Raw genomic sequence first — 27159 nt, forward strand, 5'->3', positions numbered from 1 at the left:
ATGCAGTACACACATATATACACATGGTGGATTTCTCTCTTAATGACTAAGTTGACCAATGGGCCAATCTTGTGATGTCACGTTAGCTGCCATATTTGTAGTCTGTCTAATAGCCACCTGTGTATAATGTGACGTGCTGACACGTCCTTCTGTGATGCATCGTATGTGACATCGTATGTGACATGCACGGGTCTGTGACAGCATATGTCTCTTGTGTAGGAATGGTGATATGCTGTGCGCTCGCTGCAGATGAAAAGTCACACGCACTGCTTTTTGCTGAAAGTTGCAATTGTGAAATGAATTCCAGTGCCGTGGCGTGTACTCAGGCTAAACATACTCCGTTGAACCTTTGCATTCAACAAAGTTAAGCGGAAGCATCTTGTGCAGTCAGTGTTTCCCCTACCATTCTACAGGCCTGGCCGCCAGGCCAGAAAAAGAATTGCAAAAAAAAAAAAAAATTTGTTCTGCTCTCCCCAAAATTTCAATAAACCTTTATGGCATATTATTACAATACAGCAATACCAGTGTTGACAGTAATAGAAGATGCCAAATCATTCAAAACAATAAGCATTTTGCTTTTAGGAGCATTGTGCAATAGGTTTCATATTGGCGCTACTGAGTTTAATAAACTTGGTTGGTTACCGATTGATTTAAGGGTGAAGCAACTTAAATTGTGTCACATATATCGCATTTTAAACGGCCTTAGCCCTGGTTATCTCAAGGAGGGTATTGTAAGAACAAGTGAAATTCATTCCTATAATACCAGATCTGCCCAATATTCAATTCAGAAACCTATTGCAGGAAGTCAAACCCAAACGTCATTTTGTAACACTGCTATCAACTTTTGGAATAATTTACTTGCTTCAGTGCAAGGCATAAACACTGTGAATGTCTTTAAACGTGCTCTCAAGACAAGAAGAGAATGAGATGTTGACTAGAGAGTAATTGCAACACCTTCGCTGATATCCCATTTGTATATATCATATATTTTATGTGTCATCGATAGACAGTTCTTTTTTCTGTTTTTCTTTTATAAAGTACAATTGTGTAATACTAAGGTTTTGATATTTGAAGGACCCCAGTGGAAATAAGCAGGCTTCTAGTTTGTAACTTTAAGCTGCTTTACTGGGATATCCTTGGATCATTTTACTCTTTGATTTACATATTGTGTACTTTTCTTTTTTACACTACTGTATTAATGTACATTTGTAATGCTTTTATGTATTCTTGATCCGAAATAAACCAAACCAAACCAAAGTGCCAGCGTGCAGCGCTGTTCCAAATCATGTCAACGTGTCGTTGCCTGGGAAACGCAGATCCCATAATACAACTGTTCGCATCGCATCCCATAATAGTATGAAGATACTTGGGATGCCATTGCGAACATACATGCGAACAGGTTAGCTAAAAGTTTAGCGTCGCCAGCGAGGGCCCCCACCATTGCGGTCGAGGTACGTTTCGAAATCCCTCCAGGCCTGAACATTTTTCTAGGGGAAACACTGGCATTCATTCATTGGCATATGAGCTGCGTTATCTTGTGTGGCTAACGGGTTAGCTTGTGTGGCTAAAAAACGTGTTAGCAATGCATCAGATCCTGCTGTTCTGGCGTCCACATGCCTGTGCTGCCAATGCCAATGCTCCACTCCCACTAACACATGTCTGGTTTGTTTACATGCGGGCATTAGAGGAGAGGGGGCTACAGTAGTGGCTGCTAAAGACGTAACAGCCCCCGCCTGCATTGTTTATTATTATGATCATTTAATTATTTGTTTAACCGACTAGTATTTCTCATGCAGACTAGTGAGGGAGTGGGCATTTAAACATTTAACCCACCAGTTGTCTGCATACGTCTACGTCGGCATGTGCAGTCGCCAGCCACTTCTTTTCACCTGACAGCGAGGAGCTTCACCGGCAGGATGTAGCGCATTCAGAGGAACACATTATTCCCTCCAGTTCCCCTCCCCCCCTGAGCAGGCGCCCTGACCGACCAGAAGAAGTACTAGTGCGGCCAATTGTGTCTGTAGGGATGCCCGACCCAGCCGGAGGTAACACAGGCTCGAACCTGTGGCCCTCGTGTTGGTAGGCGAGGGAATACACCACCCGGGTGCCCCCGTATAGCTATCCTTCTGACAGCTTAGAGAAAGAGATAACAATGTTAATGCATGCTCAGTTGGTTCAGTGAAAACTACAATCTCCATGGCAACGTTAGTGTGATGCAATGTGACTAGCCAATCACAATCATATTTTTTGGGCATTTTTGCCTTTATTTTTTAGATAGGACAGTGGGCAGACAGGAAAGGTGGGGAGAGAGAGGGGATGCCATGCAGCAAAGGACCTTGGGTCGGATTCGAACATGCGTTGGCTGCGCGAGCCTCCAAGGTACGCGTGCTACCGGTGCTACCAGGCGAGCCACCAGGAAGCACAGACAATACCTCATATCTGTCGAGTGACACTTATCAAAGGTGTCAAGTGCCCTACCATAAATCAGCCGTTGACTGACTGACTGACTGACTGACTGACTGACTGACTGACTGAGTGGCCTGAATTTGGCTCGTGATGCCCTTGGATGCACCGCGGGAAAAATGAAACCACAAAACAAAATGTTGCAAGTTCAAATCCATCATTTCTGAATACTATCTCCTCCATGTTGGCTGAAGTATGGAACTATGATGCTTTGTATCTTCTCTTGTAAGCGCACTCAGTCATGTCCTTGTGGTTATTTTGTTTGGTTGTTTCGTGTGAAGTAGCTCAATGTCCTGCCAAGAATTCTTGCTATTGGCTTGTGGTGTTTGCCTGTCTGGAGATTGTCGAGGTGTTTGTGGACTGTGTTGTGTGACTGTGAGTGTGTGTGTTTCCATTTCTATGCCTATCTGAATGATGGGAGGGAGAGAGAGAGGGAGCGAGAGAGGTGTGAAGTAGAAGACTGGAAGTAAGTCAGACAGTCTGTTAGGTGGTTGTGAATATCCATTTAGCTTGGTCAGGGTGTGTGTGTGTGTGTGTGTGTGTGTGATGAATGAATGTAATGAATGACTGTATGTATGTGAATATCTATGCCGTGTGTGTGTGCATGCGTGCGTGTGCGTGTGTGTGTGTGTGTGTGTGTGTGTGTGTGTGTGAACACCTCAGGGTGTGTTTTTTACTCTATGCATCTTTTATGTTTGAGAGGCAGTTTCCATGCTTACACAGGGCTTTCTGTCTAATGACACAGACACGTGTGTGCGCACACACACACCCAGACACGCGCGCATGCACACACACACACACACACACACACACACACACACACACACACACACACACACACACACACACACACACACAAACATTCATACACACAGACAAGTGGGCGATTGTTTTCTGGATCCAACATGGAATTTTTCAATTGAACATTTGATCCCTGCTGGGAATCGACACCTTATTCCTCCCACATTCCACTGGGAACGGAAACCACCGTGTGTGTGTGTGTGTGTGTGTGTGTGTGTGTGTGTGTGTGTGTGTGTGTGTGTGTGTGTGTGAAGCTGTTGACAGTAGTATCCAACTATCCATCTGGTAATGATTCTATTGAAAAGCAGTTTGACTTTTGGTTTGTTGATGTGTCACTGTTTGCAGATATACTGTGCTGTATGCAGTTGATCTTGTATTGAACAATTGTTACACATCACAGAATATTGAAGCAAGATTTTATTTTTTCTTTGCTTTTCTCCTACACATTCCTGCACTTTTCTACATTTCCCTACACTTTTCTGCACTTTTTTATGCTTTCCTACACTTTGCTGCACGTCTACGTTTTCCTACACTTTCCCACGCTTTCCCGCAGTCTTTTCACTTTTTGCTCTGCAAGATTTGTCTCCTGACTGAGCCGTACCGGGCAAACTGTCGCCATGTTGTCAGCAGATGAACGGCTGATGTTTTGTTCCTTGAGGCTGGAACACACTGACCCCACATCAAAGGACTAGCAGCAACCAAGGCCGACTGTTGCGTGGCTTCACCGTCACCTGTGTCACATCTGTGATCCCAAATAGCAGCGAGAGAGCTTTTTCCATTTTGAGGACCAGAAATTAAGCAACAAAAGATCCAACATTTTCAACATCATCGTCATCTGTTCTCCTGCTCGGTGTCATCGTCGACACCATGCGTAGAGCAAATCAGGTTCACCAGTCCTCTCCATCTGCATGGATCCAGTGTTATGGGCTCAGCTTCAGTCAGTGTCAGGCCCAGTTGGTGCACATCGATCCATCTTGTACAGCCGGCTGCTTTTGGGTCCAAATGAAGGATGGCATGAGTAGGGTGTTGAGTAGGGTGTTGGGTAGGGTGGGTAGGGTGTTGAGTAGGGTGTTGGGTAGGGTATGACCTCCAGGCGGAAGTCATACCAGCGCAGCCGGCGCTGTGCAGCTAGGCGGGAGGCGGGAGGGTGCGTTCCGTACCATTTGAGGCCCTCTGTGGTGCTCTGCAGTCAAAGCCATCGATTCTGTCGGCCAAGGTCTTATTGAGAGGCCATGTTTCTGCTCCATAAAGGAGGAGGGAAAGAACTGATGTGTTGTAGATGTGTAGATTAATCCCTCTGGATATGGAGTCATGTCTCCACAGTCGTTTCCAGAGTGTCATCATTATACTGGCAGCTAGGGCGTGTCGCTGGTCCATCTCCAGTTTCAGGTTGCCATGATTTGTAATGGTGGACCCCAGGTAGGTAAAGGAGCTCACAAACTCCACTCCTTCCCCGCCAATGTATACCCGGGGGGGGGTTTGGTTCACTTCCCATAGAGACATAGAGACACTGCATGAAATAGGCCATGCCCATCACGGGGGAAAAGCTCTGTTCATTTCCACACACCAGCGTCATTTTTCTTGAATTCAACATAGCTAAAAGCTGTTGTGTGGTGGGCTGCGCAGACAACAAATGTAAAAAATCAGCAGTTAAAGTTTTTTTGTACTCCCAAGGAAAACAAGGAAGCCATTGAGAATGAAGTAAGTTGGAGTGTTCATCTTCCGTATATACAATCTTTTTGTGCAACACCCGACCATGCACGCCAGGAGAACGCCAGGATTGGAAGAGAGTTTGTGTTTCCCCCGTTTTGGGCGTGATTTCTGAATGATGACGCGCTCCGCAGTGTCTCTATGTGCATGAGTTTGCTTTTAGTCCACCTAACCTTTAGGCCCAGTTTACTGGCCTCCTCCTGCTAAATCATCAGAACCTTTAGGCCCAGTTTACTGGCCTCCTCCTGCTAAATCATCAGAACCTTTAGGCCCAGTTTACTGGCCTCCTCCTGCTAAATCAACAGAACCTTTAGGCCCAGTTTACTGGCCTCCTCCTGCTAAATCATCAGAACCTTTAGGCCCAGTTTACTGGCCTCCTCCTGCTAAATCAACAGAACCTTTAGGCCTAGTTTACTGGCCTCCTCCTGCTAAATCATCAGAACCTTTAGGCCCAGTTTACTGGCCTCCTCCTGCTAAATCAACAGAACCTTTAGGCCCAGTTTACTGGCCTCCTCCTGCTAAATCATCAGAACCTTTAGGCCCAGTTTACTGGCCTCCTCCTGCTAAATCAACAGAACCTTTAGGCCTAGTTTACTGGCCTCCTCCTGCTAAATCATCAGAACCTTTAGGCCTAGTTTGCTGGCCTCCTCCTGCTAAATCATCAGAACCTTTAGGCCCAGTTTACTGGCCTCCTCCTGCTAAATCATCAGAACCTTTAGGCCCAGTTTACTGGCCTCCTCCTGCTAAATCATCAGAACCTTTAGGCCTAGTTTGCTGGCCTCCTCCTGCTAAATCATCAGAACCTTTAGGCCCAGTTTACTGGCCTCCTCCTGCTAAATCATCAGAACCTTTACGCACAGTTTCCTGGCCTCCTCCTGCTAAATCATCAGAACCTTTAGGCCTAGTTTACTGGCCTCCTCCTGCTAAATCATCAGAACCTTTAGGCCTAGTTTGATGGCCTCCTCCTGCTAAATCAACAGAACCTTTAGGCCTAGTTTGCTGGCCTCCTCCTGCTAAATCAACAGAACCTTTAGGCCCAGTTTACTGGCCTCCTCCTGCTAAATCATCAGAACCTTTAGGCCTAGTTTACTGGCCTCCTCCTGCTAAATCAACAGAACCTTTAGGCCTACTTTGCTGGCCTCCTCCTGCTAAATCAACAGAACCTTTAGGCCTAGTTTGCTGGCCTCCTCCTGCTAAATCATCAGAACCTTTAGGCCTAGTTTGCTGGCCTCCTCCTCCTGCTAAATCATCAGAACCTTTAGGCCTAGTTTGCTGGCCTCCTCCTCCTGCTAAATCATCAGAACCTTTAGGCCTAGTTTGCTGGCCTCCTGCTAAATCAACAGAACCTTTAGGCCTAGTTTGCTGGCCTCCTCCTGCTAAATCAACAGAACCTTTAGGCCTAGTTTGCTGGCCTCCTCCTCCTGCTAAATCAACAGAACCTTTAGGCCTAGTTTGCTGGCCTCCTCCTGCTAAATCAACAGAACCTTTAGGCCTAGTTTGCTGGCCTCCTCCTGCTAAATCAACAGAACCTTTAGGCCTAGTTTGCTGGCCTCCTCCTGCTAAATCAACAGAACCTTTAGGCCTAGTTTGCTGGCCTCCTCCTCCTGCTAAATCAACAGAACCTTTAGGCCTAGTTTGCTGGCCTCCTCCTGCTAAATCAACAGAACCTTTAGGCCTAGTTTGCTGGCCTCCTCCTGCTAAATCAACAGAACCTTTAGGCCTAGTTTGCTGGCCTCCTCCTGCTAAATCAACAGAACCTTTAGGCCTAGTTTGCTGGCCTCCTCCTGCTAAATCAACAGAACCTTTAGGCCTAGTTTGCTGGCCTCCTCCTGCTAAATCATCAGAACCTTTAGGCCTAGTTTGCTGGCCTCCTCCTGCTAAATCATCACATCATTTTCTAGCTGCTCTATTGTAGCGCAGAATAGTGTGGTATCATCCGTGTACTCCAGGACTGTGAGAAGATGGCTGCCTAGATGTACCCCGGGAATCCGAGCACAGACTCTGTCCATCAGGAAATCAATGATGCCGTTAAAGAGATGTTGAGCAGCTACGCACCCTTGCCTCACTCCGCTGTCTGCCTCGAAAACCATGTGGAGTTCTTATCATTGATGCGGACACAGCAACAACAACAAACAGGAAATGTCTTTGTTTTTATTCTTCTATTGGATTTTCCAGTTTTGAGAAGATTGCCAGCCAGCCACCATCAGAATCAGAATCAGAATCACTTTTATTGCCACAGTATGCAAGTTACATACGAGGAATTTGTCTTAGTGTCTGTATGCAGCGTAGCGGTCACATCAATATACAGGGATAAGAAGTAGGAAGATAACTAAAGGCAATCGCAAGTTGCAAGTGCAATCAAATCTAATCAAATCGAGTCAATATATACAATATGTACATGAGGGGTGAAGTGTTCTGTGGATGATAAATATGAATTTACGTTGGATTTACATGAGATTTACAGAGTTAAATAGACGTTAAATAGGCAGTGGATTTACATGAATTAACAGTCAGAGTTAGATAAGAGTTTACATTGAATGTACATGAAATTTACAGGCTAAGTTAAATAGGCATTAATGTGCAGGGAATTTACATCAATTTACCAGTCCCAGTTAGACAGGCATTAAATTAGATACAGTATGAGTTCCAGTTTTATGGGGGGGGGGGTCAGTTGAGTTTAGGAGGAGGTAGTGAGTTTGTGTGTGTGTGTGTGGGGGGGGGGGGGGTTGTTGGTGAGGCCCTTGGCGGAAGGGGTTTCCGGGCGTTGTTGGTGAGGCTGATGGCGGTTGGGAAGAAGCTGGTCTTGTGGCGGGTGGTTCTGGTCTTGGCAGACCTCAGTCTCTTGCCGTGGGGGAGTGTCTTAAAGAGTTTGTGGCCAGGGTGGGAGGGGTCGGCCATGATCTTGCGAGACCGCTTCAGTGTCCTGGCTGCGTGCAGGTCCTGGAGGGATGGCAGGTTGCATCCGATTATCCTCTCAGCACAGCGGATGATGCGCTGAAGTCTGTTGATGTCTTTGAGAGTGGCAGCAGCGTACCAGACGGTGATGGAGGAGGTGAGGATGGATCCATGGGGTTTGATTTTTTTAGGCTGTTACAGTAATGATAAGGTGTCTGTATTTTACATACTGTACAAATCTTGCCTAGTGCAGCTTTAGATACTGATACCATGATTCATGCATAAAAAAAGTATAATAAATGAAACTAATTTCTGTAGGAAATTATTTTTAGAATGCAGGGTTATTGGAAGAGATGGCTAGGCCCGTCCTCCTCTCCTCATCCCTCGTTTACTCTCGATCATCTATCCTCATCTCTCTCTCTCTCCCTCCCTCCCTCTCTATCTCTCTCTGCCTCTCTCTCTCCCTCCCTCTCTCTGCCTCTCTCTCTCCCTCCCTCTCTCTGCCTCTCTCTCTCTCTGTCCCCCTCCCTCCATCCTCCTCTGTCTTGCTCTTCTTTTTTTCCTGGCAGAGCTGAGAGTGGTGTTCCCATCTGTCTGTGATGTGTGTGTGTGTGTGTGTGTGTGTGTGTGTGTGTGTGTGTGTGTGTGTGTGTGTGTGTGTGTGTGTGTGTGTGTGTGTGTGTGTGTGTGTGTGTGTGTGTGTGTGTGTGTGTGTGTGTGTGTGTGTGTGTATGTGTGTAAGGCAGGATGGCCAGGCCGAGCTGGGAATGGGGCTCACACAGAGGGAGAGAGAGGGAAAGTTGGAGAATCCTGAAATCAAGAATTAGAGAATCAAACTCAAGTAATGAATACAAAGAGAGACAGAAACATAGCAAGACATAGAGTGTGGCAGACATGACATATTTCTGTAGGCCAATCTGAAAGTTAGCATCGAGATCATCTCCATGGGGGCACTCGCCTACCACCACGGAGCCATGGGTTCAATTCCTCTGTCTTGGATGTTCCTACAGGCACAATTGGTCGTGTCTGCAGGTGGGAAGCCGGTGGGGTATTAATTATGGCCGCTGCACTAGTGCCTCCTCTGGTCGGTCAGGGAGTGGGGAGGGGAACTGGGGGGAATAGCGTTATCCTCCCAGGCGCCATGTCCTGCCGGTGAAACTCCTTGCAGGTGAAAAGAAGCGGCTAGCGACTGCACATGTGTCTGAGGAAGCATGTGCTAGTCTGCAGCTCTCCACAGATCAGCAGAGGGAGTGGAGCAATGACCGGGACAGCAGAGGGAATTGGACAAGTACAATTGGGAGAAAATGGGAGAAAATTCCGGGTGGGAGAACATCTTCACAAGTGAACACCACTTTGATCATTTTTTAAGCGTATAAATGCGATCGCCAGAAATCATGTTCGCAATCGTCGTCATTTCAGCCATCTAACCTAAACCCCATTCAAGAAACCCATCAACTTCCACACCAGGCAAGCCATGCTGCACTGTCCAGCTTTCACAACTCATTCCTGCACCACTCTATTCAGAGAGAGAGAGAGAGAGAGAGATAGGAAGTGTTTGTGTGTGTGCGTGTTTGTGTACAGTATGTGTCTGTGTGTGTGTGTGTGTGTGTGCGCGAGCGCATGTGTGTGTCTTGCAGCAGTATAGTCTGCAGCTGTGTGATCTGTTAACCCTTTCTGAGACCCCATCATCACTAGACGAGCAGCTGAAAGACAAGACACACAATGACACACAGCTGTTTCAGAGGAATGCTGTGTGTGTGTGTGTGTGTGACGTGTCCATGTCCACGTCTGCACGGCATTTCTGCACATGCCTGCTCTCACAAGTTGTAATTCCTTGTGAAATGTGTACAGTGTATTTCTGTGTGCATGCATAAATATGCCTGTGTACACTGTGTGTGTGTGTGTGTGTGTGTGTGTGTGTGTGTGTGCGTGCGTGCGTGCGTGCATAATGAACAGTTTGTATCTCGTGTGTATATTTTATGGCAAATGTAGAAAAACAGGAAAGTTATACATTTCCCAACAGACCGGTAATGTACTGTGTACATTTCCCCTTTTTCCACATTTACCCTAACATGTGTGTTTGCATAATGTATGTACATCAGGGATGGATTTTTTTTTATGCATTTTGTATTCCTATACATCACTGGACTGGTGCATGTCTTTGTGCTCCTGTGTGTGTGTGTGTGTGTGTGTGTGTGTGTGTGTGTGTGTGTGTGTGTGTGTGTGTGTGTGTGTGTGTGTGTGTGTGTGTGTGTGTGCGCTCCTGTGTGTTTGTGTGTGTGTGTGCGCTCCTGTGTGTGTGTGTGTGTGTGTGTGTGTGTGTGTGTATGTCTGCTAATAGCAGCACAGCTTATAGCCATTAGTCAGCAGCTCTTTAGCAGTGATTTCACTCACCATTTGAGATTTGAGACACCTACGTCATTCAGTAATCTACCTCTGGCTGTGTGTGTGTGTGTGTGTGTGTGTGTGTATTCCCCCAGGAGAACGTGTATGTAATGCTGCTGACATAAGTGTATGGGAGCTACAGGCAGTGGACTTGTATGTTTATCTATGTGGTTTGTGCTGTGTGTGTGTGTGTGTGTGTGTGTGTGTGTGTGTGTGTGTGTGTGTGTGTGTGTGTGTGTGTGTGTGTGTGTGTGTGTGTGTGTGTGTGTGTGTGTGAGCCGTACAGTTCTACTGTTAAGGTTGGGTTTAGCAGCTTGGTTAAAGCCCTGATGAGGACCACGTGCGCCGCCGACACTCGGTGGCTACGTTTTCTGTTCCTGCCCTATAGCCTGTTGGGTAAAGCCGTGTTATTTTCCACTTAAGATGAATAGCCTGGCTGGTTTTTGCTTGTTTTTTCCCCAGTTATGCTTTTTGGCGTTTACTGCTCTTATTATACAAGCAAAAGAAACCATCTCCAGATTTAGCTTCCTGGTCCTCTCTCCAGAGTGTCAACACAATGGACCAAGCAGCGTTTGAAAGACTTCTTGCTGTCTATGTGCATGTTTATATGGACTATATAGGCTGCCATTGTATGGCATATTTACAGAGCTAACAGCAGGTGCGTTCAACCCACATTCACCCATCAAATCAGAGTGATCCAGACAATGTTCCATTCTCTTTCTTTCATTATTCCTCCAAACAGGATACGGATTATAATCCATCCATCCACCCAATCCATTATAGTGGCTATTGTGTTGATGATGAAGCGTTTTGAATTAGTCTCACTTTTCATCTCCCTCTCTCTCTCTGTCTTTGTCGTTTTCAGCGTTCACATTTGATTCAGTTGTTCCTTCACATGATAGGACTTGTTTGACATGAGCAAATCAGATATGGATCTGCACTATGACAGCTTACTATCAGTGAGAGGAAGCACTGACACTCTGTAACTCTCTCTCTGCCTCCATAATATCTCTCTTTCTGTCATTCTCTAGCGCAGCTATTCTCAACCACTGGGCCGTGGCCCCTGGTGGGCCCCAGAGCACCATGTAGTGGCCCGCAAGGCAGTATTGCCAAATAGATTAATACAAATAAAATAAAAAAACGTGATTAAAGCAAGTTATCCATTTATTTTTTACATCTAAATGTGCTCAATAATTTATTTAAATCAAAAACTTCCCAATTAAAATGCATAATCTTTCTCTCTCTCTCATTTATCTGGGAAGGTGGTCCTCGGAAATGTTTTAACAATCCGAAGTGGCCTTAAGTTACAAAAGGTTGAGAACCCCTGCTCTAAAACCCCTGCTCTACAACCCCTGCTCTAAAACCCCTGCTCTACAACCCCTGCTCTAAAACCCCTGCTCTAAAACCCCTGCTCTACAACCCCTGCTCTAAAACCCCTGCTCTAAAACCCCTGCTCTAAAACCCCTGCTCTAAAACCCCTGCTCTACAACCCCTGCTCTACAACCCCTGCTCTACAACCCCTGCTCTAAAACCCCTGCTCTAAAACCCCTGCTCTACAACCCCTGCTCTAAAACCCCTGCTCTAAAACCCCTGCTCTAAAACCCCTGCTCTAAAACCCCTGCTCTAAAACCCCTGCTCTAAAACCCCTGCTCTACAACCCCTGCTCTACAACCCCTGCTCTACAACCCCTGCTCTAAAACCCCTGCTCTAAAACCCCTGCTCTACAACCCCTGCTCTACAACCCCTGCTCTAAAACCCCTGCTCTACAACCCCTGCTCTAAAACCCCTGCTCTACAACCCCTGCTCTACAACCCCTGCTCTAAAACCCCTGCTCTACAACCCCTGCTCTAAAACCCCTGCTCTAAAACCCCTGCTCTAAAACCCCTGCTCTACAACCCCTGCTCTACAACCCCTGCTCTACAACCCCTGCTCTACAACCCCTGCTCTACAACCCCTGCTCTACAACCCCTGCTCTAAAACCCCTGCTCTAAAACCCCTGCTCTAAAACCCCTGCTCTAAAACCCCTGCTCTACAACCCCTGCTCTACAACCCCTGCTCTAAAACCCCTGCTCTAAAACCCCTGCTCTACAACCCCTGCTCTAAAACCCCTGCTCTACAACCCCTGCTCTAAAACCCCTGCTCTAAAACCCCTGCTCTAAAACCCCTGCTCTAAAACCCCTGCTCTACAACCCCTGCTCTACAACCCCTGCTCTACAACCCCTGCTCTACAACCCCTGCTCTACAACCCCTGCTCTAAAACCCCTGCTCTAAAACCCCTGCTCTAAAACCCCTGCTCTACAACCCCTGCTCTACAACCCCTGCTCTACAACCCCTGCTCTACAACCCCTGCTCTAAAACCCCTGCTCTAAAACCCCTGCTCTAAAACCCCTGCTCTAAAACCCCTGCTCTAAAACCCCTGCTCTACAACCCCTGCTCTACAACCCCTGCTCTACAACCCCTGCTCTACAACCCCTGCTCTACAACGCCTGCTCTAAAACCCCTGCTCTAAAACCCCTGCTCTAAAACCCCTGCTCTACAACCCCTACTCTAAAACCCCTGCTCTAAAACCCCTGCTCTACAACCCCTGCTCTAAAACCCCTGCTCTAAAACCCCTGCTCTAAAACCCCTGCTCTAAAACCCCTGCTCTACAACCCCTGCTCTACAACCCCTGCTCTAAAACCCCTGCTCTAAAACCCCTGCTCTAAAACCCCTGCTCTACAACCCCTGCTCTACAACCCCTACTCTAAAACCCCTGCTCTAAAACCCCTGCTCTACAACCCCTGCTCTAAAACCCCTGCTCTAAAACCCCTACTCTAAAACCCCTGCTCTAAAACCCCTGCTCTAAAACCCCTGCTCTAGCACACAGACAAATCGTCCCTTTGTGTCTCTCTAGTTTATGTTTGAATCTCTGCTAATTCCTCTCTCTCTTTCAAGTGTGTTTTTGTGAGTTTCACGTGCAACTCTGTTATTTTTTGACTATAGCTCGGTTTGCATCCAAGTATTTTAAAATGTCCTCCTCAGTTATGGTGAAACGCTCACATATGTTTTGGTGATAAAGATAATAAGGTGATAAGTAGCGATGGAATTGGAAGCACATTGACTAGATTGACAAAGGCTTCGCACGATAAGTGGCTCAGACCCAAAGTGGTTTTTGGACATTCTGCAATGAGAAACATCACTGTCCACCGCAACCCAGAAATGTCTCGTGGACCAGCTGCCCATCATGGTTGTATTAGAATATTGCTTCATGCTTTCTTACTTTTTTTTTTATTGTTGCTCATCTTTGGATGAAAACATGAAAAATACTGCCAACATTAGCGGACTAAGAACAATAACAACTTGCCCAATGCTAACCATCCAGCTAGTGGAAACATGGCTTATTATTTCTCTTATTTATTTATTTAGGTGTCATTTCAAATGTTTGCATTACATCCTCTTTGACGGTTGGATGGAGATAGCTTCTGATAGCTTCTGTCTCTCTTATATCCTGCCTCATTAGTTTGTGTGTGTCTGCCTTCTGTGTGTACTTCTGTTCAGGGAACTGTGCTAACACTTCCCCCTGTCTCTCTCTCTCTCTCTGTCTCTCTCTCTCTCTCTCTCTCTCCCTCTCTCTCTCTCTGTCTCTCTCTCTCTCTCTCTCTCTCTCTCTCTCTCCCTCTCTCTCTCTCTGTCTCTCTCTCTCTCTCTCTCTCTCTCTCTCTCCTCTCTCTCTCTCTGTGTCTCTCTCTCTCTCTCTCTCTCTCTCTCTCTCTCTCTGTACTTTCCCAGGTAGGGCAGTTCAGTGAATTTCTCCATGAATGTACGTCACAATGATGATGACAGACCAGATTCCACTGGACTTGGCTCCGCCCCCCCTCCTGAACGGGGAGGCCCCTTTCATGCCTCACATGGTTAACGGTGACGCAGCACAGCAGGTAAACACACACACGCGCACACACACACACACACACACACACACACACACACACACACACACACACGTCTTTCTTTTTGCATACAGCTATTCCTGTAGAAGAAACACGCATCTGCCTCACCCTTTCAGCATTCCTTTGTAACCACACACACACACACACACACACACACACACACACACACACACACACACACACACGAAACAGTGACACAGGCCCTTGTCGTCATTTGTCACATGGTTCACGGATTGTTGCCACAGAAAATGTGCAGCTGCCCAGCTGTTACAGTAAAAGGCTTGTCATGTCCTTAAGAGGAACTCGAGCACACACACACACACGCTGACACACGCGTCATTCAATCCAAAGGACAGTTTTTTTAAAGTAACAAGTAACAGGGCTGACTGACTGGCTCCATTGATAGATCCCAGGCCTAAGGTTGAGTTACTATTTGAAATGGGTTCAACCGCTTCTCTGTGACGGACTGATCTTATCTGGTGCCGCACGGAGGCCAACTGGATCACCTTCAAAGTGCAGAAGCCCACCCTGGCCCCGTGCAGAACCCCACCCTGGCCCCGTGCAGACGGAGGGAGGGAACAGAACCCCACCCTGGCCCCCTGCAGACAGAGGGAGGGAACAGAACCCCACCCTGGCCCCGTGCAGACGGAGGGAGGGAAGCCATCGGCCTAATTAAAAGCACCACAGTCAATTGACCCGGGCCTAATCTCGTTGTCACCGTTAAATTGTTGCACCGTTTGCATTTTGATAGATGAGCGATGATGAGCGCCTGTTTGTGCGTCGTTCCCTCGCAGCCCAGAGGGAAACGTGGTGGGAGTACTTCTGGCTGCGACACATAGCAGTTAGGGAAGATTTTGGCTGTAACACGCTGCAGTTAGGGAGCCCTTTTTACTGTAACACCCTGCAGTTTAAACTTGATTCCCACTGTGGATTCAGGGATCTAGACCGATGGTTATATAGATTTGTGTGTGTGTGTGTGTGTGTGTCTGTGTGTGTGTGTGTGTGCGCAAGCATGTGTATTTGTTTGTTTCTTGGTCTGCCTTATAGTTCAGTTCAGATCCTTATTGTCCCTGGTGGGGACATGTGTTTTGCAGTAGAGGGCATAAACACATGGACAAGACATGGGACATGAATCACAACAGTTACAGCAAACAACCCAATCCGTCTGTGTCTTTTGTTAAACGTATCAAACTATTGAAATGGTAGCCATAATCAAGTGCTGCTGAGCAGTGCAGTCAAGGTTTAGTGGCGAACAAGCACATTTATTGCACAAAGGAGAATTCATTTAAACCTATTGCTGTTTACCCTGGGGGACCTGTATCTCCACCTAGAGGGGAGAAGAACAAATTCCTCCAAGGTCAGAGCTCGCCAAGATCGACCCTATTTTGCTGGCTACTTTAACAATATTGAACAAATATGCTGAGGTCACGGACACCTTCCCCATGACATTTCCCTGCGACGTCAGCATCTCTGGGGAGCCTCGTTGGCGCACCAAAGCCACTGAGAGTGAAATCGGTCTCCGAGTAAGCCAGGTCTCGGTGAAGGCCATAATGCACGCGTCGCTGACTTTCTCCAGGGGAATGACGTTGGCTAGCATCTCGTCGACCTTCTTCCTAATGGACTGGGTGGGGATTGGGATGCTTAAGCCTCTGTCATGTTTCAATCCCGTGTGTCAAAGTACTCACGGTGACGGGAGATGTCCGCTGTTAAACGCTCTTCCCTAAGTAAGTCCAAGTGTGTAGGCCTATGTGGCTGCTGTCAATCCCTTAGATTCATTACAAATTCATTACAAATTCCTGCCTGCCTGTGTGCATATAGAGACTACTGGATCCTGCCTACCTGTGTGCATATAGAGACTACTGGATCCTGCTTACCTGTGTGCATATTAGGGATGTTCATTTTGAAAAATTTCCAAAATCGATAATCGGTGAAAATTAACGATCAATTATCGATCATCGATTTTATTAATACTTAGAAAATTTTCAATATTTTCAATATTTTCAATTTTTTTTTTTTTTTTTTTTTTTTTACAAAATGAATGCCTATGGCAGAAAATACGAAAGACAACGTGTTCTCCTCAATGAACTCTTTATTTCAATGTGTCTCCTCTCCAACACTGCTGTCCCCGGCGCATGCCGGTGTGAATTTCCCATGTTTAAAACAGTTTTGTTGGCACAAAGGCCCGTGCCCAGCCAGAAAACTAGAGACTATATGAAGCTCCACCTCACGTTAGTCGGCTGTGCACTACCCAAACCTAGTCCACAAAAAAGATTTTTTTTTTTTTTTTTTTTTAATAATTAGAAAATCGATCCAAATGCCACAGGATCGATTCCAATCCTTAACGATCGATTATCGATTTTCGATAATTGATGAACATCCCTAGTGCATATAGAGACTACTGGATCCTGCTTACCTGTGTGCATATAGAAACTACTGGATCCTGCTTACCTGTGTGCATATAGAGACTACTGGATCCTGCTTACCTGTGTGCATATAGAGACTACTGGATCCTGCTTACCTGTGTGCATATAGAGACTACTGGATCCTGCCTACCTGTGTGCATATAGAGACTACTGGATCCTGCTTACCTGTGTGCATATAGAAACTACTGGATCCTGCCTACCTGTGTGCATATAGAGACTACTGGATCCTGCCTACCTGTGTGCATATAGAGACTACTGGATCCTGCTTACCTGTGTGCATATAGAGACTACTGGATCCTGCTTACCTGTGTGCATATAGAGACTACTGGATCCTGCCTACCTGTGTGCATATAGAGACTACTGGATCCTGCCTACCTGTGTGCATATAGAGACTACTGGATCCTGCCTACCTGTGTGCATATAGAGACTACTGGATCCTGCTTACCTGTGTGCATATAGAGACTACTGGATCCTGCTTACCTGTGTGCATATAGAGACTACTGGATCCTGCCTACCTGTGTGCATATAGAGACTACTGGATCCTGCCTACCTGTGTGCATATAGAGACTACTGGATCCTGCCTACTTGTGTGCATATAGAGACTACTGGATCCTGCTTACCTGTGTGCATATAGAGACTACTGGATCCTGCCTACTTGTGTGCATATAGAGACTACTGGATCCTGCCTACTTGTGTGCATATAGAGACTACTGGATCCTGCCTACCTGTGTGCATATAGAGACTACTGGATCCTGCTTACCTGTGTGCATATAGAGACTACTGGATCCTGTTTACCTGTGTGCATATAGAGACTACTGGATCCTGCCTACTTGTGTGCATATAGAGACTACTGGATCCTGCTTACCTGTGTGCATATAGAGACTACTGGATCCTGCCTACCTGTGTGCATATAGAGACTACTGGATCCTGCTTACCTGTGTGCATATAGAGACTACTGGATCCTGCCTACCTGTGTGCATATAGAGACTACTGGATCCTGCTTACCTGTGTGCATATAGAGACTACTGGATCCTGCTTACCTGTGTGCATATAGAGACTACTGGATCCTGCCTACTTGTGTGCATATAGAGACTACTGGATCCTGCCTACCTGTGTGCATATAGAGACTACTGGATCCTGCCTACTTGTGTGCATATAGACTACTGGATCCTGCTTACCTGTGTGCATATAGAGACTACTGGATCCTGCTTACCTGTGTGCATATAGAGACTACTGGATCCTGCTTACCTGTGTGCATATAGAGACTACTGGATCCTGCTTACCTGTGTGCATATAGAAACTACTGGATCCTGCTTACCTGTGTGCATATAGAAACTACTGGATCCTGCTTACCTGTGTGCATATAGAGACTACTGGATCCTGCTTACCTGTGTGCATATAGAGACTACTGGATCCTGCCTACCTGTGTGCATATAGAAACTACTGGATCCTGCTTACCTGTGTGCATATAGAGACTACTGGATCCTGCTTACCTGTGTGCATATAGAGACTACTGGATCCTGCCTACCTGTGTGCATATAGAGACTACTGGATCCTGCCTACCTGTGTGCATATAGAAACTACTGGATCCTGCCTACCTGTGTGCATATAGAAACTACTGGATCCTGCCTACCTGTGTGCATATGGCAAGAAACAAACAAACACTGAGCCAGCAGACAAGTCTATGTGATGATAAAAAAAAAACAGTAGATCGTAGATTGGTTGATTCTTCACTGATGACATTTAAACAGAACAAAACATTAAAGGAAGGCTTTGACCTGCTTTGTATCATTACAATGTCGGTATTATAAGCAAATGGACGGTGTTTATCTTCTCTATTATGTTTCCTGCACCAACAAATCCCTGTTTGTCTGCCTGCAGAAACCCCGCCCCCGCCAGCTGGTATAGAAACACTGCATGAAATAGGCCATGCCCATCACAGGGGAAAGCTCTCCATTCACTTCCAAACACCAGCATCATTTTCCTTGAATTAAACATAGCTAAAAGCTGTTGTGTGGTGGGCTACGCAGGCAACAAATGTAAAAAAATCGCCAATTAAAGTTTTTTTCTACTCCTAAAACAAGGAAGCCATTGAGAATTGGCGAAAGGAAAAATGTGGATCTAGCTGTCAGTGAAGTAAGTTGGAGTGTTCAACTTCCGTATATATGATCTTTGTGTGCAACACGTGACATAGGAGAACGCCAGGATTGGGGGGGGGGGGGTTTGTTTCCCCCCATTTTGACCGTGGTTTCTGACCGATGACGCGCTTCGCAGTGCCTCTATGACTCATTAATACTCGTTAAGTCGGTGGCCACACTGATCCACAGTGTCTGTCCATCTGATTTTCCTATCCAGCAAATTTGCATACGTTTTGATAAACAGAAAGTTCAAGAGGGCTGAACTTTTTCTGGACGGACGTATGGGATGGACGGATAGACGGATAGTGGCCGTCCGTTTAGCCAATCAGACTTCAGGCGTTCTCAGAGCAGAAATGGAGGAATGGAAATCCCAGCCATGACAGTTGCCCGCATAGATAAAAATGCTATTTTATAGCCACAATACCCTTATAAATATCAACAATTAGCCAACAGATATCAAAGCTGGTGGGCTTTATGTAAACAGCATGACTCAAACTGGCTCACCATTACATAAAACTGGTCATTCAGTGGCATTTTATTGCCACATAAGTAACGTAGCGCACAGAGCTAACAGCTAGCTAATGCCAGCTTTCTTCTTCTCTCGGTTTATAGGCGAGTCACTGAAGGTGCTTACTGCCACCTGCTGAACAAGTTGGTTACTTACATACAACGGACATACATCTATCCATTTTATGATTCTGTCCATTTTCTGATGGCCACAGACTAAGCCCCCGTTCACACAGACTGCCGAAGCAACGCTCAACCTAAGCTCAACCTATGCTGAACCCACAAGTTTCATTTAGGCGTCCTTGTTAACAGGCGAGGCCGTTCACACCACCCGCGCGCGTGCCACGCTGAAGCCACGCTCACGCCTTGCTCAAGCGATCGTTCAGGATTCACACCTATTCCAAGCATGATGCGTGCTGAAGTCGAGCATTGATCTGTCAAGCCAGGCATGAAGTCAATGAGAGTTGTGGGTGGGTTCAAGGCGCCGAGTATGCGCTGAGAGTAAAAGAGAAGGCTTCTTGTGTGTGTGTGTGTGTGTGTGTGTGTGTGTGTGTGTGTGTGTGTCTGTCTGCATACTCCTTTGAGAGCATGCAGGCTTTATCACTAGAAGTGCCAGAATTCCATAACTACTTGAACGGCTGCTAGATTATAAACTCTATAATCTCTCATGATAAATACCTAATTGAGAGATTAATGCATTTAGGCTATCTAAAAACAACAACAATGAAATAACACCTAAATGTGAAAAGATGCAACAGCGAATTCTGTGTGGTCAATATGACTTATGGTCGAAATAGGTACAAAATATATATATATAAATATTTTCTTTGCCTTTTATATAATTCATATACGGGGCAGCTGTGGCTCACCAGGTAGAGCCACTAACCAGAAGGTCGGTGGTTCGATCCCCGGCTTCTCCAGTCCGCATGTCGAAGTGTCCTTGGGCAAGACACTGAACCCCAAATTGCTCCCGATGGCTGTGCCAGCACCCTGCATGGCAGCTTGCCGTGTGAATGGGTGAATGTAGGCACATTGTAAAGTGCTTTGGATAAAAGTGCTATATAAATGCAGTCCATTTATATACAAACTATTGGAAATACAGACACTTGTAGGAAAAGTCAGGTACCAGCAGCATTGTATTTAACAGTTATTGCACATATAAATGTCAAAACTGTCAAAATGACCACTGTGGCCGTTCTAGTGTTAGAGACCATATAATATAGATTTATGCAATCAAGGAAGAGTCCTAGTATCTAAAACAACAAATCTGCCATATGACTATTTTAAATCTATACATACATAGCGTGTGTACTGTATATTCACACACACACACACACACACACACACACACACACACACACACACACACACACACACACACACATGCAGGGTTTGTGATCCGGGGGTTTTCTCAGTCCTCGGGAAACGTGGGTCGCCCTGTACCATGCTGCGGTTCCCATAGCAACAGCAGCCGCCGCAGCAGCAGACAGAGCAGGAAGTGTGTGCGCGTGTGTGTGTGTGTGTGTGTGTGTGTGTGTGTGTGTGTCTGAGGAAGACGAGCAGGTTAGCACTGAGATGGGAGAGCGAGGCAGTCACCGTAGGACCAAGACGGGATATGAGGATTTTACGACGGCACACCTGTAGAGCATAGAGAGGGTGTGTGTGTGTGCATGCATGTGTGTTTGCATGCGTGTGTGTGTGAGAGAGTGGGAGCAATGGAGGGTCACCTGTTTCATGTCTACAGCCACGTGTACACTCTCAACAATCTGTATGCAGAGAATATGACGGTAAGGCTGGCACACACTCTGCATCTTTCACTGTGTAAAGGTGTGTGTGCATTCTGCTGGATTGTGCCAGTGGGTAGTGTTGGAAGCAGGAAGGTGTTTTTTCTCATGTTGGTGTGTGTGAGACAGCAGGGTGTGTGTGTGAGACAACAGGGTGTGTGTGTGAGACAGCAGGGTGTGTAACAACAGGGTGTGTGAGACAGCAGGGTGTGTGAGACAGCAGGGTGTGTAACAACAGGGTGTGTGAGACAGCAGGGTGTGTGAGACAGCAGGGTGTGTAACAACAGGGTGTGTGAGACAGCAGGGTGTGTGAGACAGCAGGGTGTGTAACAACAGGGTGTGTGAGACAGCAGGGTGTGTGAGACAGCAGGGTGTGTAACAACAGGGTGTGTGAGACAGCAGGGTGTGTGAGACAGCAGGGTGTGTAACAACAGGGTGTGTGAGACAGTAGGGTGTGTGAGACAGCAGGGTGTGTAACAACAGGGTGTGTGAGACAGTAGGGTGTGTGAGACAGCAGGGTGTGTAACAACAGGGTGTGTGAGACAGTAGGGTGTGTGAGACAGCAGGGTGTGTAACAACAGGGTGTGTGAGACAGTAGGGTGTGTGAGACAGCAGGGTGTGTAACAACAGGGTGTGTGAGACAGCAGGGTGTGTGAGACAGTAGGGTGTGTGTGACAGCAGGGTGTGTGTGAGAGACAGCAGGGTGTGTAACAACAGGGTGTGTGTCTAATAGCAGGGTGTGTGTGTGACAGCAGGGTGTGTGAGACAGTAGGGTGTGTGAGACAGTAGGGTGTGTGAGACAGCAGGGTGTGTGAGACAGCAGGGTGTGTGAGACAGCAGGGTGTGTGACAGCAAGGTATGTGTGACAGCAGGGTGTGTGAGACAGCAGGGTGTGTGTGAGACAGTAGGGTGTGTGTGACAGTAGGGTGTGTGAGACAGCAGGGTGTGTGTGAGACAGTAGGGTGTGTGTGACAGTAGGGTGTGTGTGAGACAGCAGGGTGTGTGTGAGACAGTAGGGTGTGTGTGACAGTAGGGTGTGTGAGACAGTAGGGTGTGTGTGAGACAGTAGGGTGTGTGTGACAGCAGGGTGTGTGTGACAGCAGGGTGTGTGTGACAGCAGGGTGTGTGTGACAGTAGGGTGTGTGTGAGACAGTAGGGTGTGTGTGACAGTAGGGTGTGTGTGACAGCAGGGTGTGTGTGACAGCAGGGTGTGTGAGACAGTAGGGTGTGTGTGAGACAGTAGGGTGTGTGTGAGACAGTAGGGTGTGTGTGACAGTAGGGTGTGTGTGACAGCAGGGTGTGTGTGACAGCAGGGTGTGTGTGACAGCAGGGTGTGTGTGAGACAGTAGGGTGTGTGTGACAGTAGGGTGTGTGAGACAGTAGGGTGTGTGTGAGACAGTAGGGTGTGTGTGACAGTAGGGTGTGTGAGACAGTAGGGTGTGTGTGAGACAGTAGGGTGTGTGTGAGACAGTAGGGTGTGTGTGACAGTAGGGTGTGTGTGACAGCAGGGTGTGTGAGACAGCAGGGTGTGTGAGACAGCAGGGTGTGTGTGACAGTAGGGTGTGTGTGACAGCAAGGTGTGTCTGACAGCGGGGTGTGTGTGTGACAGCAGGGTGTGTGTGAGACAGTAGGGTGTGTGTGACAGCAGGGTGTGTGTGACAGCAGGGTGTGTGAGACAGTAGGGTGTGTGAGACAGTAGGGTGTGTGTGAGACAGTAGGGTGTGTGAGACAGCAGGGTGTGTGTGTGACAGCAGGGTGTGTGTGAGACAGTAGGGTGTGTGTGACAGCAGGGTGTGTGAGACAGCAGGGTGTGTGTGACAGCAGGGTGTGTGTGAGACAGTAGGGTGTGTGTGAGACAGTAGGGTGTGTGTGACAGCAGGGTGTGTGAGACGGCAGGGTGTGTGTGACAGTAGGGTGTGTGTGACAGTAGGGTGTGTGTGACAGTAGGGTGTGTGAGACAGCAGGGTGTGTGTGACAGCAGGGTGTGTGTGAGACAGTAGGGTGTGTGAGACAGTAGGGTGTGTGTGACAGTAGGGTGTGTGAGACAGTAGGGTGTGTGTGACAGTAGGGTGTGTGAGACAGCAGGGTGTGTGAGACAGCAGGGTGTGTGTGACAGCAGGGTGTGTGTGAGACAGTAGGGTGTGTGAGACAGTAGGGTGTGTGTGACAGTAGGGTGTGTGAGACAGTAGGGTGTGTGTGAGACAGCAGGGTGTGTGTGACAGCAGGGTGTGTGTGAGACAGTAGGGTGTGTGAGACAGCAGCCTCTTTCAACCACGTCAACTCTCCTACCCGTGGACGCCCTACACCGGGATCTGTCGGCTAGTGTGTGTGTGTGGGTTATGTCACCTCTCTGCGAGCCGATTGGCTGCTCAGCGGAGTACCCCCCCCTCCCCCCGCATGACCATGACATTATGCCTGACAGATATTTAATTTCCTAAATGTCATCTTATTTTTTTTATCTGATCTGTGCTTGCTGACTGATGTCTGAATTGTTTGTTTGTGTGTGTGTGCGTGTGTGTGTGTGTGTGTGTGTGTGTGTGTGTGTGTGTGTGTGTGTGTGTGTGTGTGTGTGTGTGCGTGTGTCTGTGTGCAGGTGATCCTGGTGCAGGTGAACCCGGGGGAGACGTTTACCATCCGGGCAGAGGACGGCTCGCTGCAGTGCATCCAAGGTCAGTCATCATCATATTATGACCATATGAATGTGTGGCCTGGCTCGCTTTGATGACCTCATCACCAGAGTTTGTTATGAATCATTTACTGTCATTGACACTTTTGGGTTGTAAACCTGACCTGTCCAGAAATCTTCCATGACCATTTCCTGAACTTATCCATCAGTTGGGGCTTTGCCAACTTCGCTCTTCCGCTAATGAATGAGTTGGTACTGTTACGTCCATCCTGGCCAGCCCAGAGAGGAGGAATGGGGCAAAGGAAGCAGGATACTTGCATGTGAGAGTGTAAAGTGCTTCCTTGCCGCTCCTTGTTTTCCTTAAAGCAGGATTGTTTTGAGTGGGACAGCGCGGGCAGCCATGCCCTCCCTCTCGGCCTGTCTCTGATATCACTAGATGAAAAGAGTGCAACTGTAAGCCACTTAGAGACTCTGAGACGGAAGGAGGTGGGAGAGTAGCAGGGGAATTCCCCCCCTGACTCTTGTGTGCATGCGTGTCTCACTTTGATGACATCAGCAGAGTGAGCTGTAACTCTGTCGCTCTGAAAGGAGGCCTTTGTCTTTCCTCTCTCAGTCTCCCTCTCGTTATGCCTCTCTCTCCCTCTCACACAGTCTCTCTCCCTCTCTCACAGTCTCTCTCCCTCTCTCACAGTCTCTCTCCCTCTCTCACAGTCTCTCTCCCTCTCTCACAGTCTCTCTCCCTCTCTCACAGTCTCTCTCCCTCTCTCACAGTCTCTCTCCCTCTCTCACAGTCTCTCTCCCTCTCTCACAGTCTCTCTCCCTCTCTCTCACAGTCTCTCTCCCTCTCTCACAGTCTCTCTCCCTCTCTCTCACAGTCTCTCTCCCTCTCTCACAGTCTCTCTCCCTCTCTCACAGTCTCTCTCCCTCTCTCTCACAGTCTCTCTCCCTCTCTCACAGTCTCTCTCCCTCTCTCACAGTCTCTCTCCCTCTCTCTCACAGTCTCTCTCCCTCTCTCACAGTCTCTCTCCCTCTCTCACAGTCTCTCTCCCTCTCTCTCACAGTCTCTCTCCCTCTCTCACAGTCTCTCTCCCTCTCTCTCACAGTCTCTCTCCCTCTCTCACAGTCTCTCTCCCTCTCTCTCACAGTCTCTCTCCCTCTCTCACAGTCTCTCTCCCTCTCTCACAGTCTCTCTCCCTCTCTCACAGTCTCGCTCCCTCTCTCACAGTCTCGCTCCCTCTCTCACAGTCTCTCTCCCTCTCTCACAGTCTCTCTCCCTCTCTCACACAGTCTCTCTCCCTCTCTCACAGTCTCTCTCCCTCTCTCACAGTCTCTCTCCCTCTCTCACAGTCTCCCTCTCTCACAGTCTCTCTCCCTCTCTCACAGTCTCTCTCCCTCTCTCACAGTCTCGCTCCCTCTCTCACAGTCTCGCTCCCTCTCTCACAGTCTCTCTCCCTCTCTCACAGTCTCTCTCCCTCTCTCACACAGTCTCTCTCCCTCTCTCACAGTCTCTCTCCCTCTCTCACAGTCTCTCTCCCTCTCTCACAGTCTCTCTCCCTCTCTCACACAGTCTCTCTCCCTCTCTCACAGTCTCTCTCCCTCTGCCGTGAAGGTCTCCTTTCAGAGAGTGCTGTCTTGGCCCAGACACTGACACCCCCCCGCCTCCATTTGCCCCCATCCTCACCACCATCACCCTATTCTCTCTGTTATTGTAGCTAATTACACCCCACCTCCCCTCCTCTGCCCGCCATCTAATTCAATTTGGCCCTGAAATCAGAGGGATGGCCCGCCGCAGGCTCAGCTTAGGAGCACAGATAATGCCAGATGGATGGCTGGCTGGATGGGCAGATAGATGGCTAGATTTAGAGATAGATGCAGCAAAGGCAGGCATGCTGGATGGCTGGATGGCGAGAAGGTTAGCTGAATGGATGGTTGGACTGATGGGATACCAGACACTCGATTCGCAGAAAGGCAGACAGCATTGACGTAGACGGAGTCTGTAGGTGAGTCGTGAGTTGTGTGTGTGTGTGTGTGTGTGTGTTTACACGTGCACACATGCCTCAGACACACAGTGTGTGTAAGTGTGTTTCTGCTTGTGTAGCTGCCCTTGTGACAGTTCACAGCCCAAGGTTTGGGGTCATGTTTGAATGCACATATCATTAATGTCGACTGGAGGGCCACACACACATACTCTCTCTCCCCCTCTCTTTCTCTCTCTCTCCCTCTGTCTCTCCCTCTGTCTGTCTCTCTCTCCCTCCCTCCCCTCCCTCTCTCTCTCCCTCTGTCTCTCTCCGTCTCCCTCCCTCTGTCTCTCTCTCTCCCTCTGTCTCTCTGTTTCCCTCCCTCTGTCTCTCTCTCCTTCTGTCTCTCTCTCCCTCCCTCTCTCTCTCCCTCTGTCTCTCTCCATCTGTCAATTAAATTCAAATCGCTTTATTGACATGCATGTCACTGTCTCACTCCCTCTCTCTCTCTCTGTCTCTCTCCCTCTGTCTCTCTCTCCCTCTGTCTCTGTCTCTGTCTCTCTCTCTCCCTCTGTCTATCTCTCCCTCCCTCTGTCTGTCTATCTGTCTCTCTCCCTCTGTCTCTTTCTCTGTTTCTCTCTCCATTTGTCTCTCTCCCTCTGTCTATCTCTCCCTCTGTCTGTCTCTCTCTCTCTCTGTCTCTCTCCCTCTCACCCTCTGTCTCTCTCTCTCCCTCTGTCTGTCTGTCTCTCTCTCTGTCTCTCTCCCTCTCACCCTCTCTCTGTCTCTCTCTCACCCTCTGTCTCCCTCTCTCCCTCTGTCTGTCTGTCTGTCTCTCTCTCTGTCTCTCTCTCTCCCTCACTCCCTCTGTCTCACTCCCTCTGGGGAGGAGGTCACTGGGTTTAATGAGAGGAGGAGTGTGGCCGTGTGTGTTCGAGGCGGACTGACTCGCTCTTTAGACTGAGACTCGCTGTGATTACTGAGACCTCAGCACTCTGTTTGTGCATGCTTGTGTACTTGTGTGTCTATGTGTACACTGTGTGTGTGTGTGTGTGTGTGTGTGTGTGTGTGTGTGTGTGCGTGTGTGCGCGCGCGTGTGTGAGAGTGAGAGAGTGAGATTACAGAGACCTCAGGGCACAACCAGGATACAGCTTTTAAATAAAGTAACCTCTGTTTAACTGCTGCACTGTGGTGCGTGCATGCAAACACACGCACACACGCACGCACGCACGCACGCACACGCACACACACACACACACACACACACACACACACACACACACACACACACACACACACACACACACAGAAATGCACTGCCAAGACACAACCAGCCTAGAGACGCCCGACACAGCAGCCAAAAGGGATTCTTTCATACGGGCCTTCTGCCTCTCTCCCCCTCCCTCTCTCTCTCCTCTCTCTCTCTCCTCTCTCTCCCTCCTCCCTCCCTTCTCTTCCCCCTCCCTCTCTCTCTCCTCTCCCTCCCTTCTATTCCTCCTTCCCTCTCGTCTTCTCTCGCTCCCGCCTCTCCTCCTCTCTCCTC

The 27159-nt window shown here is 48.0% G+C and overlaps 1 protein-coding gene across 1 annotated transcript in view; it reads left to right on the forward strand.

The window, feature by feature from the left end:
* fndc3ba (fibronectin type III domain containing 3Ba) overlaps positions 1-27159 on the forward strand; it is a gene marked incomplete at its 3' end in the record, with an annotated part of 198165 nt that overhangs the window by 38018 nt on the left and 132988 nt on the right. The window contains exons 2-3 of the mRNA XM_083632422.1: positions 14023-14168; positions 23626-23701. Of these exons, the coding sequence (XP_083488548.1) occupies positions 14052-14168; positions 23626-23701 (193 nt within the window). The 5' untranslated portion in view covers positions 14023-14051. The remainder of the gene's footprint in view (positions 1-14022; positions 14169-23625; positions 23702-27159) is intronic.

The sequence above is a fragment of the Poromitra crassiceps genome, assembly GCF_964638095.1.
Source record: "Poromitra crassiceps genome assembly, chromosome: 3".
Lineage (NCBI taxonomy): Eukaryota > Metazoa > Chordata > Actinopteri > Beryciformes > Melamphaidae > Poromitra > Poromitra crassiceps.